This window comes from Suncus etruscus, chromosome 4, assembly GCF_024139225.1.
Source record: "Suncus etruscus isolate mSunEtr1 chromosome 4, mSunEtr1.pri.cur, whole genome shotgun sequence".
Taxonomy (NCBI): Eukaryota; Metazoa; Chordata; class Mammalia; order Eulipotyphla; family Soricidae; genus Suncus; species Suncus etruscus.
The window spans coordinates 163,236,766-163,257,394 of NC_064851.1; the positions used below are offsets into that span (position 1 = coordinate 163,236,766).

The window sequence follows — 20,629 nt, forward strand, 5'->3', positions numbered from 1 at the left end:
GTTGCCACTGCAGTCACCTGGTAACCCAGCACTGCATCATATCTCCCTGCACTTAGAGTCTTCTGGGTTCTCATGACAGGCTCAGAACAGCATGGCAGCCTTGAGCCATACCTCTCCCAACAGAAGGTTACACCGTCTTCTAGAATCTTTGGGGCATCTCCATCTCAGATGCTATGGAGAAACCAAAATAAAAACATATCTTAGTGACAGAGGAAAAGTACTCTTGTTGACCCTTGAAGATTCTCATGACTTCCTGTGAGGTCTGAAAATCTCTACAGAAATTCCCTTTTACACTAAAGACTTGAGACATGACAGGGCAAGAAGCAAGAAGTCTAGTTATTCCCTCCCCCTGCTGTTGCTCTTTGAGCTCACTAAGCCCTCAATTCTCCTTTGCAGAGGCGTGAGCCTACTTTGGAGAGACAGTTACATAAAATCTCATTCATCGGAGATTGCATTGGAGAAGGCCCACTCCCTTGGTGGACCCAGCCCCTGCTCACTTCCTGTCCTTTGGAGAATGAAACATACAGCCTGGACATTGGCTCAAAGATCTCATCACGCCAAGGGTTTCCCCTGTGGGTGGCTCCTCCTTAGTCTCCTTTTCTTTTGCTTTCTCTTCTTCCGCCTTGACTTTGTCCTCCTTGTCCTCGTTTTCATCCTCCTCGTCCTCGTTTTCATCCTCCTCCTCCTGCGTGCAATTTAATTCCACAATGCCTGTCAGTCGTGCCATGGTGAGGTGAAAGATGTGGCAGCTGAAGCCCTCCCTGATTCCATATTGCACATGCTCTTGGAGGATCTCCAAAGTGGAGAAGACCCGGCAGCAAGCCATGCACCTGAAACCAGTATCCATGGTCACCAGCCAGTCAGGTGTCTTGGCCCTAGGCCTCTCCTCCACATCAGGTAACCCTGGCAGGCTGTCTGACTCTGTACTTTCCTCGTACTCTTTTTCTTCCCCGCTGTCAGACAGAAGGTTTCCGGTGGACACGTCAGAAGAAGTATTACATACCCCCACATCCTCAGGAAGGTTCCTTTCTTCTCTTCTTGGATACTTTTCAAGTGACATGAAGGTCTCTTCAGTCTCCCAAGAGATAGCCACACCTTTCTGCATTTGCACCTTCATGTAGTATATTTTAATGCCACTTTCTTCTTTGTTAACACATAAAGAAGTCACACAGGTCTTATAGGAGGAGTGGGACAAGAAGATGTGCTGGAAATGGAGAACATTGTTCTCCGCTTGTTCCTGAGCCTGGCCTATGGGGGATCTAGTTTGGGGGCCGCCATGATGAAATCTCCGGATTCCTGAGAAAGGAAAAAACAACATGAGATGGAGGTCTGAGGTCTGCTGGAAGGGGAAAGCCAGTAAGTGAGGCTGTCCACATGGACTACTGCCTCTGTGGAAACTCACCTGTATATCTGTTGGTAGGGGAGTCAAATGAAGGCTGTAATAAAGAATTGAGTGGGGAAAGAGATAAAATAGGGTGTGGGTGTGCAATATCATGGATGTGTTATACTGTGCAATGTGGACTGGAGTGCAAGAAGATAGTATGTATGCATTTGCACTTCTTGTGTGTGCTGAGACCACATGAATATGGAATGTTGTATATAGGATGAATGATGTGGACCAGATCATAATGGGACCACTCCATTACCAGGGTCTATGCTGAGAAAATTCAACTTTCTTAAAGCAAAGCAAAGGTCAACCACTCCCCACCCCCAAACGTTCTCCAAAAGTGCTTGATCTGGCTCCACTTTGGGCCGTACTCTGCAAAGTCCTATATATTCTAGACACTGCTTCTTTATTTCCACCATGGTGTCATTAAGGTTCACATGTTACTATGCTGAATGTATATCCACTTCCCTCAGGGATTTTCTCTCCTTCCCAGAATGCTTTCCCATGTCTCCACTTACCTCTCAGCTTCCTGTTTGAATCTATAAACTCTTTAATCATCCCAATAAGTCCCAAGTGTACTCTAGGAACCTAGAAACTTACTACCATGAAGGAATTTGCATGAAGAAGAAACACAGGAGTAGTATTCGGAGGCTGAAGAGATATCCTTGATGCCCAGGCTCCAGCCCTCGGCCACCCCCATGGATCCACGCTGAGAGTTTTCCTCTGGGGACTTGGACATTCCTAAAGAAGGAAGAAGAGCCTCAGAAATATGGAGGGTTGAGCATGTTTGTCCATCATTCATCCGTCCAAGAATACTTTCTGAGTTTCTGACATAAGCCTACAGTGAATATAACAGACTTGAAGTCTGCTACTGATGAAAACTGAAGTATTTAATTATGGTCAAGAGTATGCTATTAGGCAAAAGCTGACTCCCTGTGTGTGACACCAGGCGGGGAAAATCCGCGAAAGTACACCGGCCCAGTGGGGCTCAGCTGTGAAAGACTGTGAGTGTGACCTGTCTATGTCTGTCTACTGTCCTCTTGCGTGAAACTCTTGCGAGTGGGGCAAAAAGAGGCTCAGAGGAGCACGGCCGCTCCGCTTCGCTACGCGGCCGTGCACTCTTTCTAAGGAAAGAACTCCATTGCAACAAGAAGGAAAAATCACACTAAGAACGGCGCTATATCACAGAAGCAAACATTTCTCTCTGGACTGTCTTCTCTGTTGCATGCTCGGGCCTAAGATTTGACCCAGTGTGAGGCTTCATCCACGGAGGAATCCCCTCCCTTAGAGGCAAGTCAGCCCATCCAGAAAGGGAGGAGCCAGAGGAGTGTGCTGCCTACATCATATAGACAATGAATACCACTACAACACGTAGAAAAACCCACAATACAAATGTGACAATGGGGAAACAGCGCAGGCCAGCATCAGACATAGAGAATGAAGATGACAATTCTGAGGACCAGATAATGACTGAACAACTAATCAACCTCTCAGATAAGGACTTTAGACTAGCAATATGGAAGGTGCTCAACAGACTCCAAGAAACCATGGATCGAGTTGAACAGAACACTAATAAGAACCAAGAAAATATGAAGGCAGAAATGACAAAACTCCAAACTGAAATAACATGTCAACTAACAGGCCTGAAAAACTCAGTAAACGAAGTGAATGACAAAATGGATAAGCTCTGGGACAGGGTATCAGAAGCTGAGAATAGACTTGGTGCTGTGGAAGATGAGATACATAACAATTCCATACAGCAGGAGAGATTGGACAAAAAACTTAAAGCAAATGAGCAGACAATGGAAAAATTAGTCAAAGAATGGGAACAGACGAAAATAGAAGTTTATGATAAGATCAACAGAAACAACTTAAGAATCATTGGAGTCCCAGAGACCCAGGAAGAAAATTTCCAGGAAGAATCAATGGTCAAGAACATCATTAAAGAGAAACTTCCAGAGCTAAAGAATATATGTGATCAAATCCTGCATGCCCGAAGAGTACCAACCAAAAGAGACCCCAGAAAAACCACCCCAAGACACATCCTAGTCACAATGACAAATCCCACAGATAGAGACAGAATTCTGAAAACAGCAAGATCAAAAGGGGAAATCATGTTCAAGCAAGCTTCCCTGAGATTTACAGCAGACCTGTCACCAGAAACGCTCAATGCCAGAAAGCAGTGGTGGGATATTGTGACAAGACTGAATGAAATGAATGCTTCACCCAGAATACTATACCCAGCAAAACTCACTTTCCGGTTTGATGGAAGAATACATGGTTTCACAGACAAAAAACAGCTCAGAAACTTCATAGACACAAAACCAGTCTTAAAAGAAAAACTGAAAGACCTAATCTAAGACAAGACTACCCAAAAGACACACCAAATTTTGAAATAAAGATGGCGTTAAATCCCAGGACAATTCTTTCTCTCAACGTCAATGGACTAAATGCACCAGTTAAGAGACACAGAGTGGCTAAATGGATCAAAAAACTCAATCCAACCTTCTGCTGCCTACAAGAAACGCACCTGAATAGTCAGAACAAACATAGACTCAAAATAAAAGGCTGGAGAAAAGTTATCCAAGCAAACAACACCCATAAAAAAGCTGGAGTGGCCATACTAATATCAGATAATGCAAACTTTATACTCAGGAAGGTTGTAAGGGACAAAGACGGACATTTTATATTAATCAAGGGGTACGTAGAGCAGGAAGAATTCACTCTCCTAAACATATATGCACCGAATGAGGGGCCAGCAAAATATTTAATACAACTGTTGACAAATCTGAAAAATAATATCAACAACAACACAATAATTGTGGGGGACCTTAACATGGCTTTGTCAACACTGGACAGGTCAACCAGACTGAAACCCAACAAGAATATACTAGACCTGAGGAGAGAAATGGAAGAAAGAGGCCTAGTGGATATATATAGGACACTCCATCCCCAGAAACCTGGATACACATTCTTCTCCAATGTACATGGGACATTCTCCAGGATAGACTACATGCTGGCACATAAAACATACCTCCATAAGATCAAGAGGATAGAAATTTTGCAGACTACCTTCGCTGACCACAAGGCTCTGAAATTATTTGTGAACTCCAAAGGGACTCAGAAGAAACACTTTAACACCTGGAAGTTAAACAGCCTCATGCTCAATAACCAGTGGGTCCGAGATGAAATCAAGGAGGAAATCAAAAGGTTCCTGGAAACAAATGACAATAAAGACACAAACTCTCAGAACTTATGGGACACAGCAAAAGCAGTACTGAGAGGAAAATTTATAGCTTTGCAAGCACACATCAGGAAGGAAGAAGGAGCTTACCTGAGTAGCTTAATGACACAGCTAATAGAACTAGAAAATGCTCAACAAAAGGACCCAAGAACAGGAAGACAGAAGGAAATAACAAAGCTGAGAGCAGAAATCAACGAAGTGGAAACTCAAAAAACAATCCGAAAGATCAACGAAAGCAGAAGTTGGTTCTTTGAAAAAATAAACAAGATTGATAGACCACTGGCAAACCTAACAAAGAAAGAGAGAGAGAGAAACTTGATAACTCGTATCAGGAATGAAAAGGAGAGATCACTACTGATATGACAGAGATTCAAAGGGTAATCAGAAACTACTTTGAAAAACTCTACGCCACTAAAAATGAGAACCTGGAAGAAATGGATAAATTCTTGGACTCTTATAATCTTCCACGGTTGAAGGAAGAGGATGTAGCATATCTAAACACCCCCATCACCATTGATGAAATTAAAACAGTAATCAAATGTCTGCCGAAAAACAAAAGCCCAGGTCCAGATGGATTCACTAATGAATTCTATCAAACTTTCCAAGAGGAACTACTGCCAATCTTGGCAAGACTCTTTCATGAAATTGAACAAACAGAAACACTCCCAAATAGCTTTTATGAAGCCAACATCACCTTGATACCTAAACCAGACAGAGACGCTACCAAAAAAGAAAATTACAGACCAATATCACTGATGAATGCAGATGCAAAGATCCTCAACAAAATCCTGGCAAATAGAATTCAATGCCTCATTAAGAAGATCATCCACTACGATCAAGTAGGTTTCATCCCAGGAATGCAAGGCTGGTTTAACATCCGTAAATCTATCAACATAATACACAACATCAATAACAAGAAAAATAAAAACCACATGATCATATCAATAGATGCAGAGAAAGCATTTGATAAGGTCCAACACCCATTCTTGATCAAAACTCTCAGCAAGATGGGAATGGAGGGAACCTTTCTCAATATAGTGAAGGCCATCTACCACAAGCCAGTGGCAAATATTATCCTCAATGGAGAAAAACTAAAAGCCTTCCCTCTAAATTCTGGCACAAGACAAGGCTGTCCTCTCTCACCACACTATTCAACATAGCACTGGAAGTACTTGCTATAGCGATTAGGCAAGAAAAGGATATCAAGGGAATCCAGATAGGAAAGGAAGAAGTCAAGCTCTCACTGTTTGCAGATGACATGATACTCTACTTAGAAAACCCTAAAGACTCTATCAAAAAGCTTCTAGAAACAATAGACTCATATAGCAAGGTGGCAGGCTACAAAATTAACACACAAAAATCAATGGCCTTTCTATACACCAACAGTAATAAAGAAGAAATGGACATTAAGAAAACAACCCCATTCACAATAGTACCACACAAACTCAAATATCTTGGAATCAACTTGACTAAATATGTGAAGGACCTATACAAAGAAAACTATAAAACTCTGCTCCAAGAAATAAGAGAGGACACACGGAAATGGAAACACATACCCTGCTCATGGATTGGCAGGATTAACATCATCAAAATGTCAATACTCCCCAAGGCATTATACAGATTTAATGCCATCCCTCTAAAGATACCCATGACATTCTTCAAAGAAGTGGATCAGACACTTTTGAAATTCATTTGGAACAATAAACACCCTCGAATAGCTAAAGCAATCATTGGGAAAAAGAATATGGGAGGAATTACTTTTCCCAACTTTAAACTGTACTACAAAGCAACAGTTATCAAAACAGCATGGTATTGGAATAAGGATAGGTCCTCAGATCAGTGGAATAGGCTTGAATACTCAGAAAATGTTCCCCAGAGATACAACCTTCTAATTTTTGATAAAGGAGCAGGAAATCCTAAATGGAGCAGGGAAAGCCTCTTCAACAAGTGGTGTTGGCACAATTGGATAGCCACTTGCAAAAAATTAAACTTAGACCCCCAGCTAACATCATGTACAAAGGTAAAATCCAAATGGATTAAAGACCTCGATATCAGCCCCAAAACCATAAGATATATAGAACAGCACATAGGCAAAACACTACAGGACATTACAGGCATCTTCAAGGAGGAAACTGCACTCTCCAAGCAAGTGAAAGCAGAGATTAACAGATGGGAATATATTAAGATGAGAAGCTTCTGCACCTCAAAGGAAATAGTGCCCAGGATACAAGAGCCACCCACTGAGTGGGAGAAACTATTCACCCAATACCCATCAGATAAGGGGCTAATCTCCAAAATATACAAGGCACTGACAGAACTTTACAAGAAAAAAACATCTAACCCCATCAAAAAATGGGGAGAAGAAATGAACAGACACTTTGACAAAGAAGAAATACGCATGGCCAAAAGACACATGAAAAAATGTTCCACATCACTAATCATCAGGGAGATGCAAATCAAAACAACGATGAGATACCACCTCACACCCCAGAGAATGGCACACATCACAAAGAATGAGAATAAACAGTGTTGGCGGGGATGTGGAGAGAAAGGAACTCTTATCCACTGCTGGTGGGAATGCTGTCTAGTTCAACCTTTATGGAAAGCGATATGGAGATTCCTCCAAAAACTGGAAATCGAGCTCCCATACGATCCAGCTATACCACTCCTAGGAATATACCCTAGGAACACAAAAATACAATACAAAAACCCCTTCCTTACACCTATATTCATTGCAGCTCTATTTACCATAGCAAGACTCTGGAAACAACCAAGATGCCCTTCAACAGATGAATGGCTAAAGAAACTGTGGTACATATACACAATGGAATATTATGCAGCTGTCAGGAGAGATGAAGTCATGAAATTTTCCTATACATGGATGTACATGGAATCTATTATGCTGAGTGAAATAAGTCAGAGAGAGAGAGAAAAACGCAGAATGGTCTCACTCATCTATGGGTTTTAAGAAAAATGAAAGACACCCTTGTAATAATAATTTTCAGACACAAAAGAGAAAAGAGCTGGAAGTTCCAGCTCACCTCAGGAAGCTCACCACAAAGCGTGATGAGTTTAGTTAGAGAAATAACTACATTTTGAACTGTCCTAATATTGAGAATGTATGAGGGAAATGTAGAGCCTGTTTAGGGTACAGGCGGGGGTTGGGTGGGGAGGAGGGTGATTTGGGACTTGGGTGATGGGAATGTTGCACTGGTGATGGGTGGTGTTCCTTTTATGACTGAAACCCAAACACAATCATGTATGTAATCAAGGTGTTTAAATAAAAAAAAAATTAAAAAAAAAAAAAAAAAAAGAAACCCAGAAAAAAAAAAAGAGTATGCTATTAGTGTCTTATTAATGATGTTGCATTCTCTCCTGATATCTCATTTTGACCACCCATTTCTCTCCCCACCCAAGAAAATTCACAGTCCCCAGAAGTGCTTCTATTAATTGTGACAATACATTTAGGAAGCTGAGAACTTCCTGTACTATTTTGTTGCTCAATAAATGCATTTTTCCTCAAAAAAATGTGACTCTACAACAGAAACTATGAATAGTCAAAGCCTAATTGAAAAGTAAGAAATACAGAGGTATCTCATTACCCTAATTTGGAACTATATTATAAAGCAATAGTGATCAAAACTGCCTGGAACTGGAATAAAGATAGACTCTGACCAAGGTCGAAATCTCATATATATGAACAGGGTTTTTTTTTGTTTTGTCTTGTTTGTTTTTGGGTTACACTCTGTCTGTGCTCAGAAATTACTTCTGGCAGATGCGGGGACTATATGAGATGCCAGGGATCAAACCGGGGTCCATTGGGGTTGGAGATGTGAAGAAAAACATTCTACCAATGTGCTATTGCTCCAGCCCCAATGAACAATTAATTTTTGATAAATGATCTGAGAATATAAAATTAAGTAAAAAATAGCTTCAATAAATGATGCTGTGAAAACTAGATAACTACATGCAAGATATTAAAAATCAATCTGTGTTTTACACCTTACACCAAAGTTCATGCAAAGTGGATCAAAGACCTAGAGCTCCAACCTGGAACTAGAAAGTACAATGAGGAAAACTTAAGCAGAATACACCACGATTTGTACCTCAAAGCTGTCTTTGATGATCTGATACCTCTGGCAAAGGTCACAAAATAAAATTAACAAATGTGTTTACATAAAATTAAAAAGTTTATTCCAGCCTTGGCCCCAGAGTATAGCGAGGGGAAGGAAAGAAACTGAGTGGAAGAGGAGAAAGTCAAATATGAAAGAATGGGGGCCAGAAGCCATGAGGTCTTAAGTACATTGGTGGAGAAAAAAAAAGGACAGAACCAAATATACAAATCAAATTCAACAACAATGGTAATAAGAGATGCAAACTCTAACAATATAAACTTGAAATGGGCATAATATGTTGATAGGCTGGGGATCAAATGGTGGTGGTTGGGACACACTTAAAAACTGGGGTGGCCATATTAATATCAGACAACACAAATTAGACTCAGAAAAGTTGTGAGGGACTTAGATGGACACTACGTACTAATCAAGGGATATGTGCAACAGAAAGAAATCAGACTACTAAACATATATGCACCCAATGAGAGACCAGCAAAATAGCTCATACAATTACTGACAAATTTGAAAGAGGACATCAATAATAGCACAATACTTGTGGGAAATGTCAACACAGCCCTGTCAACACTTGATAGGTCAACCAGACTAAAACCCAACATAAATAGACTAGCTCTGAAAAGGTAAATGGAAGAAAGAGGCCTAGTAGATATATATAGGACACTCCATCCCCAGAAACCTGAATACACTTTCTTCTCTGATGTACATGGGTTGTTCTCCAGGATAGAACACATGCTGGTACATAAAACATATCTCCATAAAATCAAGAGAATAAAAATTTTGCAGGTTACCTTCACTGACCACAAGTATCTGAAATTATATGTAAACTTCAAAAGGACACAGAAGAATTTTAACAACTGGAAATTAAACAGTCTGCTATTGAACAACAAGTGGGTCCGAGATAAATTCAAAGAGGAAATCAAAACTTTCCTGGAACAAATGACAATGAAGACACAAACTATCAGAATCTATGGGGCACAGCAAAATCAGTACTGAGAAAAAAACGTATATCTTTGCAAGCACATATCAGGAAAGAAGAAGGAGCATACCTGAATAGCTTAATGATGCAGCTCATAGAATTAGAAAGTGCTCCAGTCCTTCACAACAGCTGCAGGTAACAAACCCCATCCGGAACAACCTTATTACTGCTGGAACACCAACGAGTGCCAGTTCTAATACGATATCCTGACACCGAGGAAAAGGGGAACAACTTGATTTAAGAGCAGGTTATCCTGCCCTACCAGCCACCGATAAGACAAAATCAGAAGATTTGTCACCCGCTGGTAGGTCCAGAAGCCAAAAACGCGATTTACAGAGGACTGGCTGCTAGAACCATGACCAGACTGTATATATCTTGGGACCAATAAAAAAGCCCTAGCCTAGGGTTTGAGCTAAGACCTGCACAACAACCATGATCCCCAGTTCCAAAGGTCTGGCAGAGACAACTGTAACGGAATGGGGCTTCTGGAAACGCAAGGAAAGGCGTTATCCTAGGTGCCATCCCAGGGTTAGTGCCAAGACCAAGACCACCAACCACAGAAGATGGACTGGAGTGACACTGAGGGAACAGAACTTCTACAACCACAAAGACTGACTTCATCATAAGTCCCACCCCTGTAACTGTGCAGATACTGAGATCTCTAGATACAGAGGTCTCACTATAACACCCAGGACGGAGCAGAAGCCTCCCAAACTCCACAAATGCACCACCGGGAGAATAAAGGATCATGAACAGAGTCTATAGTTGATCCCATGACAATATACTCCAAAGGCGGAGAAACCCCATATCTCTTAGGCCATGTGAATCCCTTTTTGAATGACCCCAATATTTACTGTGCCTGGGCAGGAGGGAAAAAAAAACCACATTGTTTATTTTTCATATATTACTTTTTATCTTCATATACTATTATTATTTTTATTTACCTATCTATTTTTGATCGATTTCTTTGTTTTAGTGTGGTTATTGAAGTTATTGCCCCCCCACTTATCTTTTTTTCTCCTTTTTTTTTTCTTCTTTTCAGATTTCTGGGTGGCACCCGGCAGTGCTCAGGGATTATGCCTGGCTCCGGGCTCAGAGATTGCTCCTGGCGGGCACGAGGGACCATGTGGGGCACAGAGATTCGAGCCAATGACCTCCTGCATGAAAGGCAGACGCCTTGCCTCCATGTGATCTCTCTGGCCCCTTCTTTTCCCTCTTCATGGGCTCTGCCATAATGCCTTTCTCAAGACCACGGCATTTTTTGTTTGTTTAATTGTTTCTTTGTTTGTTTGTTTTGTTCTGTTTATGGGGTGCTTAGCGTTATTGTTGGAACTCTTAATAGATATTTGACACTTCATTTCGTAGGGGTGGACTGTTTCACCTTCTTTTTCTCCTTCGTCTCTCAAACCGATGGCGAGAGCCTCTAGAAGAATTCTGCTTATTCCGGGCGAATTAGACTTTTACCCCATTTTATTATTTTTCTCCTCTTCAAACAAAACCACATAACTTGAACTAGCTAGTCCTGCCCCCCCAATTAGAGGGGGAAATAAAGGAGGCATCAGGACCAAACAGGTGTAAGACTACGAAGTAATAGGATAGGTACAGAGGGGACCACATACTCTAGCAGCCCTGGGGGTGAGGGAAGAGGATATGGAAGGTAGGACTAAAACGGAAGAGTAGGGAAGACAAACCGGTGATAGGACTCCCCCCTGATTTTATGTAAATATGTACCTAAAATATTATTGTCAACAATATGTAAGCCACTATGATCAAAATAAAAATTATGTTAAAAATCATTATTAATAAAAAAAAGAAGAATTAGAAAGTGCTCGACAAAAGGAACCAAAAATAGGGAGGCAGAAGAAAATAACAAAGCTGAGAGCAGAAATCAATGAAGTAGAAACCCCAAAAACAATCCGAACGATCAACAAAAGCAGAACTTGGTTCTTTGAAAAAATAAACAAGATTGATAGACCATTGGCAAAACTCACAAAGAAAGAGAGAGAAACTTTATAATCCACATTAGAAATAAAAAGGGGGAGATCACTACAGATATTGCAGAGATTCAAAGGGTAATCAGAGACTACTTTGAGAAACTCTATGCCACAAAACATGAGATCCTGGAAGAAATGGATAAATTATTGGACTATTATAACTTTCCATGGTTGAATAAGGAGTATGTAGCATATCTAAACACCCCCATAACTATTGAGAAATTAAAAGAGTAATCAAATGTCTGCCCAAAAACAAAAGCCCAGGCCCAGTTGGATTCACTAATGAATTCTTTTCAAATTTTCAGTAGGAACTACTACCAATCCTGGTCAGGCTCTTTCATGAAATTGAAAAAATGGGAACACTTCCAAATAGCTTTTTTGAAGCCAACACACCTTGATACCAAAATCAGACAGAGCTGCTGCCAAAAAGAAAATTACAAACCAATATCCCTAATGAACACAGATGCAAAGATCCTCAACAAATTCCTGACAAATAGGATCCAATGCCTCATCAAGAAGGTCATTCACTACGAAAAAGTAGGTTTCATCCCAGGAATGCAAAGATGATTTAATATCTATAAATCTATCAACATACACAACATCAACAACAAGAAAAAAATCACATTATCATATCAATAGATGCAGAGAAAGCATTTGATAAGGTCCAACACCCATTCTTTTTTTTAATATAGATTCTTTATTTAAGCACCGTGATTACAAACATGATTGTAGTTGGGTTTCAGTCATAAACAGAACACCCCCCCTTCACCAGTGCAACATTCCTACCAACAATGCCCCCTCCCTCCTTCATATCCCCTGCCTGAATTCAAGACAGGCATGTTACTACAGTTATATATTTTTTAATTTTAGTAAGCTGTTTTTGTTTCTTTCTTTCTTAAAGGATAAGTGTTAAAAAAATACAGTAGTAACAGTGTGAAAGTGGCAATTGCCACTGTATGCATAGGCACAGCAAAATATGGGGAAAATGGAAAAAAAAGCCTTTGTCTAATTACAAGGAGGCCTCACCCCTGAAGTGCCTCACCCCTAAAGCTTTCTGGCATAAGACTGACTCTGGGCTCCAGGCATACCAGGCTTCCCAACCCCTGAGTCATTCTCCGTGGTCCCGGCGAAACTTTTTCACACATTAGCTGTTGCTGGTGCCAAGTTCCTGTATATAAAGATTCTGGTTTCTGTGCATTTCCTTCATCAAGTCAGGTTGATGTGGAGCATCCTCTAGTTTCACTTCACCATTAGATGAGGAGACACCTGCCCTGAAAGCAGGTTGTTGCAGTTGATAAGTTGTCTGGGTGTTACTCTTTGGAGTAAGTCAATACCAGAGCAGTAGTAGGGTCTTCCGTGGTATAGTTTTACTTCCTGGTAATATTATAGACAATTGTGGTTGTTTCCATAAATGGTACACAGGGTTCAGGGGTGTATAGACAATGCTCATTCTTCTGAGGCCTGAGCCAAGTTATTATGACAATATTCAGGGCATAAGGCCTAACTGCATTACAAAAATTGTGTTTCCATCTCTATTAGATAATAACTTGATTGCATAATGTAATAATTTCCCATTTTAATGTGCCTATGAAAAAGAGGAACAGCACCATAATGTATTATTGGTACATCTGAAGGTCGAAGGAACAAGTCCAACATTCCCTGTAACTTGATTCTAATATGAATTCTATACAGAGAGACTATTCTATCAGAATTCCTTATTGAACAGATACCAAAGGAGGGAAAAAAAACAAACAAAAAAAAAAAACAGTGGGCAAAATTGCCACTATATAAGAGGATCTTAAAAAAGAATTATAGATGCTAAGAGAATACATCTAAGATATACAAAAGAGATACACATGTCCCTTTTATGTCTTTAGAAATAGTCGGGTGGAGCCAACACCCATTCTTGATAAAAAAAAAAACTCTCAGCAAGATGGAAATGAAAGGAACCTTTCTCAAGACATTTAAGGCCATCTACAACAAAACAATGGCAAATACTATCCTCAAAGGAAAAAAAATAAAAACATTTCCTCTAAATTCTAGTAAAAGACAAAGCTCTCCTCTCTCACCACTCCTTTCAACATAGAACTGGAAGTACTTGCTATAGCGATTAGGCAAGAAAAGAATATCAAGGGCATCCAGATAGGAAAGGAAGAAGTCAAACTCTCACTGTTTAGATGACATGATACTATATTTAGAAAATCCTAAAGACTCTACCAAAAAGCTTATAGAAACAATAGATTCATATAAAAATGTGGCAGGCTACAAAATTAATGCACAAAAATTAATGGCCTTTTTATACACCAATAATGATAGGAAAGAAATGGTCATTAAGAAAACAGCCCCATTCACATTAGTGCCACACAAACTCAAATATCTTGGAGTCAACTTGACTAAAGACATGAAGAATCTATACAAAGAAACCTATAAAACCCTGCTTCAACAAATAAGAGAGGACACATGGAAATGGAAACACATACTCTACCCATGGATTGGCAGGATATATATCATTAAAATGGCAATACTCCCCAAAGATTTAATGCAATCCCTCTAAAGATACCCATGACATCATTCAAAGAAGTGTATCAAACACTTCCGAAATTCATTTGGAACAAAAGGATCCACAAATAGCTAAAGAAATCCTTGGGAAAAGGAATATGGGAGATATTACTTTCCCCAACTTTAAACTGTATTACAAAGCAATAGTTATCATAACAGTATTAGAATAAAGACAGATCCTCAGATCAATGGAATAGGATTGAGTACTCAGAATACAATCACTTCCCTAACTTTTTGATAAAGGGACAAGAAATCCTAAATAGAGCAAGGAAAGCCTCTTCAATAATTGGTTTGGCACAACTGGTTAGCCACTTTCAAGAAAAAGCAAACTCAGCTAACACCATGTACGAAACTAAAATCCAAATGGATTAAAGGTTTGATATCAGACACTCCATGACATTGAGACTAAAGGCATCTTCAAGGAGGAAACAACACTCTCCAAATAATTGGAAGCAGAGATAATCAGATGGGAATATACAAGCTGAGAAGCTTCTGCACCTCAAAAGATATAGTGCCTAGAATACAAGAGCCACCCACTGAATTAGAGAATATATTCACCCAATACTCATAAGATAAGGGGCTAATATCCAAAATATACAAGGCACTGACAGAACTTTACAATATAAAAAGCATCTAATCCCATCAAAAAATGGAGAGAAATGAATATACTTTGTCAAAGAAGAAATACAAATGGCCAAAAGACACATGAAAAAAATGCTCCACATGACTAATCATCAGGTAGATGCAAATCAAAACAACTATGAGGTACCATCTCATGCCACAGAGATTCACACACATCACAAAGAATGAGAACAAGTAGTGCTGACAGGTATGTGGAGAGAAAGAAACTCTTATTCACTGCTGGTGGGAATGCAATCTAGTCCAACTTTTATTGAAAATCATATGTAGATTCCTCAAAAAAATGGAAATTGATATCCCATATAATCCAGCTATTCAACTCCTAGGGATATACCTTAGGAACACAAAAATAAAATACATAAATCCCTTTCTCACAACTATATTCATTGCAACCTACATTCATTACAACAGCCAGACCCTGGAAACAACCAAGATGCTCTTCAACAGATAAATGGCTAAAGAAACTATGGTACATATATACAATGGAATATTATGCAGCTGTCAGGAGAGATGAAGTCATGAAATTTTCCTATACATGGAAATACTTGGAATCTATTATGCTGAGTGAAATAAGCCAGAGGGAGAGAGATAGACATAGAATAGTTTCACTCATTTAAGAGTTTTAAGAAAAATAAAAGACATTTTTGCAATAATTCTCAGAGACAAAAATGACAAGGACTGGTAGGTCCAGCTCATGATTATGAAGCTCACCACAAAAAGTGGTGAGTGCAATTAAAGAAATAACTATACTGACAATTATCATAACAATATGAATGAATGAGGGAAATAGAAAACCTGTCTCAAATATAGGCTGGAGTGGAGGAAGGAGATTTGGGACATTGGTGATGGGAATGTTGCACTGGTGAAGTTGGGTGTTCTTTATATGACTGAAACCCAACTACAATCATGCTTGTAATCAAAGTGTTTAAATAAAAAATATTAAAATTAAAATATATGTTATTGTAATAATGCTCAGAGATAATAGATATGAGATCTGGAAGGACCAATTCACAATATGAAGCTCACCACAAAGAGTGGGTAAATGCATTTAGGGAAATGCACTACACTAATAACTAGCATGACAAAGTTAATGAGTGTGACAAGTAGAATGCCTGTCTCGAATACAGGCAGGTATGGGGAAAGGGAGGGGTGGCATTGGTGGTGGGAATGTTGCACTGTTGCAGGGGGGTGTTCTGTTTATGACAGAAACCCAACGACAATCATGCTTGTAATCATGCTGCTTAAATAAAGATTTTATATTTAAAAACAAAAACAAAAAGAGTTTCTGCATGGCAAATGAGCATGGCTAAAATTAAAAGACAGCTAAGTGAATGAGAAAAATCATTCATATTCAAAACTTCACATAAGGGCTTAATATCCAAGTATATAAAATATTAACCAAGATTAACTAAACAAATCCAAAGACCCTATAAAAATGGGGAGAGGAAATGAACAGACACTTGTCAGAAAAGACAAATGGACACCTATAGACACATGAAAAAGTAAGTGTTCAGCATCATTTATCTAAGGTGAATCCAAATCCAGACAACAGTGAGATATCATCTCGCATCAGTGAGAATGGTACATACTAAAATTAGTATGAACAATGAGTGCTTCCTGGGATGTGTGGAAAAAGAAACTCATCTACAGTGGGTAGGAATGTTCTCTGGTTCAAACCCAGTGGAAAAAATGGTATAGTCTTCAGTAAACTTAGAATTGAGCAACATTTCTACTTTTGGGTATCTATCCCCAGGACTCTAAAACATTCCTATATATGCACACCATTACTCATTTCTGTAATGAGTACAATATCTAATACACAGAACCAACCTAGATGTATAATGACAGATAAATGAATTATGAAGATGTGGCATATATACACAATAGACTACTATGTAGCTGCAAGGAATTATGAAATTATGCAGTTTTTTATAATCTGGTTGAAATGGAACATATGTTGAGTAAAGCAAGCCAGAAGAAGAAAGATAAACATAGGGTAATCTAATTTATCCATGGTATATAAAATAATTGTATTAAGAAATGTAATTTATTGTGTGGTGCATGTGTCTATTACTGAAGTGCTCATTGGATTTCTTGTTTGATTTTTCTTTTTGTATTGCTGTGGTGATCCTCATCCTTTTTCCCTTTCTTCTCTCAAAATGGATGTTTAGATCCTCTAGAAGGACTCTGCCCACTTTTGGCCTATGGCATTTTTAACCCATTCTATTTCTTTCTTTTCTTTTTTTGCACTTTTCTTCTTTTTTTTTTTCAAACAGAACCACATAACCATCTCGCTCTGCCCTCAAATTGAAAGGAAAATAACAGAGGGTACCAAGTCCAAATAACTGTATGATCATTAAATAGTTATAAAAATGATCAGATGTAATCACCAAACCCAAAGCCAATGACAACAGAATCGATACCCAATCTACAACAAGCTAGATACAGAGGGGATCACTTATACTAGCAGCCCAGGGGGTTAGGGAGGGAGGTATCAGAGGCATGCTGGGAATGGGGGGAGGGAGGTTAACTTCAGTGGTGGGAATTTCCCTGATTCAATGTTAATATGTACCTAAAATATTACTATGAAAGATATGTAATCCACTTTGATCAAAAATAATGATAAAAGAAATGTAATTTACAAGGGGGGATGCCTATTTAATCCTTTCCTCAAGAGCCAAGGGAAGAAAAGGTCAGAGAAAAGAAACCAAGGCAGAAGTCAAGATGATGAGAAAGGGAAGTAATGAATATATAATGGTTATATAGCGTGAAGGGGGAAGTAGTATAGCTTTATATCCAAAGCACAGATGCAACAGCATTAAATATATGAGATAAGGTGCCAGAGCAGTGATGCAGCAGTAGGGCATTTGCCTTGCACACAGCTGATCTAATTGATGACAGTATGACTATGGTGACAGTGTGATGTTTATCTACTATGCTCGATATATGTGCCATACATGAGGTGAGCATGGTAGAATTGTGTGTATATGTGTTTGAGGGAACATCAATGCATGCAACTCAGAAATAATATACCATGTAATTTCATGGTAACATTCATGGTTATGGAGTACATTCATTCATTCAATTTTATAGCAACCAATAGCTCCTATGTATTAGGTCCAATCCATTATCCTTGGCTCCAGATGACAACTAAAAATACAAATACATAAGTATAGAATATGTTGGCTGGTAGTATGTTAAAAAAAAGTAGCCATATTTAATAAACTAAATTACAGACACCTGGTTAAATCTGAAATTCCAATAAAGCATGATTTTTTTTTGTTTCCTTTGTTTTAGAGCCACTCATGGTGGTGCTCAGGGTTTACTCTCGGCTCTTGCTCAGATTATCATTGCTGGTGGTGCTCACGTAGCCAAGGATCAATCACATGCATGACAAGTGAGTTACCCTCCCCAAATCATGAATAGGACCCTCATGAACTTTAGGTGATTTAATAAAGAAGGTGTGTGTTTTTCTGCATCAAAGAATGTGGGGTGTCTGAGTGATCATTTTATGGAAGACCCTTAACAAAGTTTCCACTATGAAGTGACAATAATAACAATGCAAATGTAGTGACAGGAAAGTTAGCAGACACTTGACATTTGATGAGTCACCTGAATCCTCTGCACCACTTCCCACCACATATACACACATACACACAAGTTATACATGCTACTGAATCCAGCTCCCTCTACCTTAGGAAACTGCTGGCAGCCTCTCCGGGATATATTATGTTCTATCCTGTCTCCTCTGCCTGCCCACTCCCCTGCTCTCCACACCAAAGCAAGTAATCACAAAACAGAACACAGCCTGGAAAGTCTGTGCCTACTTCCTGGGTCCTGACATGATTAGCCCCACCAATGTCTGGAAGGCCCTGCCCCTCCATTGCCCTGCTCTGGGAAGTTACCCCAATGGCAGCAATAACTCAACATGGATCAACTGGTAAATTCCTCCAGTAGAGAAAATAAATTATCTAGGTTTCCTACATAATGCCATTATAAAACCAACTCCCCACCTATGTTCCAATGGATACATCATGCCTCAATAAACTTTTCAACCAAGCCTTAACTCTGAGGTTTTTTTCTTCTTTAGCAAAAAAGTCCACGTAATCCATGGGTCTCTTTCAGAGCCTTCAAGTCACAGCCAGTAACCCTAAGAAATGATCAAATGAAGAGAAGGGCTAGAGACATAGTCCATAAAGCAGAGAACTTGCTTTGCACTCAGTGGACCCCATCACTGATATGGAACCTCCAAAAGCATAGATCAGAGGTAAGGCCTGGACATAGTCAAGTGGGGACTTCTGGAATTTCTGTGCTACAACCCTCCACCGCCAAGTCAGGATGGATTTGACACCTTAGCCATTAACTGGCTTTGCTCCCTACTTCTAGATGGCTCTTTCTTCCTGTCTCCTCCTTAGAGAATGTGAATAAGCTGGTCACCTTGGTAACCCAGACAGGTCACCCAACACATACCTCCTCCCTTGTCTACATTTTGCTGCGATTCTTTATTTTCCAAATGTTTTCGCTTTTGTCCCCGTTTCATGGTGCCGATTAGTCCCTTTAAAGACGCCCACACCTCTCTTGTTTCTCTACAGGTTCACACTTCTTGGCTCTTATGAATTTGTTCCATTGATCAACTACAAATAAAAATGGCCATGTCGCCGAAAGGGCTGAGAACTTATACCAGCAGCACTGCCCACAGCGCTCACTACAGCGCAGGACTGTTAAAGGTCAAAGGTCGCCACGCCCACTAAGCCCATCTTACCTCATGATGACATCACAGAATTCTGTGGAGCTAGGTCCAAAACAGTCTCTGCAAATGCCCAGACCTCATCTTCCAAACAATTCCTTTTACCCAGACAACCTCTCTTCCAAAGACTGTGGAATAGTTTAAACTATTTGTGTTTTTTAGTTTGTTTCCATTTCTCCCTTTCCTTTCTGCATCTAAGAGGTGAGAAGGCTCACCCACAAAAAGAGGAACATAGCAGGAAGAGTATACTGAAAACCATGGCTTTTATTTCTAAAATTCCAAAGTACTTAGAAATGTGAACACACTTGAGCAGAAACTCATGGAAGAAGCATTTGGGAAATTACATCCTCTCTCTTCACCCTACGGTGGAGGTAACAGTTAATTCAGAGAATGTCATCTCGGGATCCCTGGAGAGAACTTTCTAAATTCTCTAGAGGAAATCCATGTATTTCTGCTACAAAATTTTTCGTTATTTGGAATTACTTGATTATATTTCTGTGACTTAAGAAGTTCTCCTATTCCTATCACATCACAACAAAAGCACACAAATTGATTCCCTTTTTAATGAAGCTTAATTGTTCATATTAGGGAGTGCAGAATCTTAATTGGTGAGAGTAGGTGTGGCTGCAAAATAAAAAAGCATCAGGGGGAACTGCTTGTGGGGACTGAACTGTTTTGTGTGTGGATTTTACTATGTTAAAATCCTTATTGTGACAACATACAATAGCTCCTTCATAAGATGTAATTCCAATCTACAGTGGGTAGGAGATAAGAAAGAGATTGAGGTCAGGTTTTCAATAGGATATCTTTGTATTACTGTTTACAACTACATGAGAATCAACAGTGACCTAAAGATTAAATGTTAATTTTAAAACAGAAACACCTCTATCTCACCATATATTTATCTCACCCTGTTTTTTAGCACAAAAATTGGCTTATAACCTCTTTTT

At 39.4% G+C, this 20,629-nt stretch overlaps 1 protein-coding gene across 1 annotated transcript; it reads right to left on the minus strand.

Moving 5' to 3' along the window:
- Positions 1–493: 493 nt before the first annotated feature.
- Positions 494–19,472, minus strand: FAM170A (family with sequence similarity 170 member A). The gene is made up of 3 exons (XM_049772734.1): positions 19,403–19,472; positions 1,988–2,128; positions 494–1,296 (listed from the first exon to the last, which is right to left on the minus strand). The coding sequence occupies exons 1-3, from the start codon at positions 19,470–19,472 to the stop codon at positions 494–496; spliced, it is 1,014 nt and encodes a 337-aa protein (XP_049628691.1).
- Between the last annotated feature and the right edge of the window lie 1,157 nt (positions 19,473–20,629).

What these genes read in the sequence shown, in the direction of transcription:
- FAM170A (XM_049772734.1), bottom strand. Translation starts at nt 19,472, where the DNA reads ATGAAACGGGGACAAAAGCGAAAACATTTGGAAAATAAAGAATCGCAG. An exon ending in AAATGTAGACAAGGGAGGAG is followed by an intron (nt 2,129 to 19,402) that starts GTATGTGTTGGG and finishes TTCCTTCTTTAG; the next exon opens with GAATGTCCAAGTCCCCAGAG. An exon ending in ATGCAAATTCCTTCATGGTA is followed by an intron (nt 1,297 to 1,987) that starts GTAAGTTTCTAG and finishes TTCCTTTCTCAG; the next exon opens with GAATCCGGAGATTTCATCAT.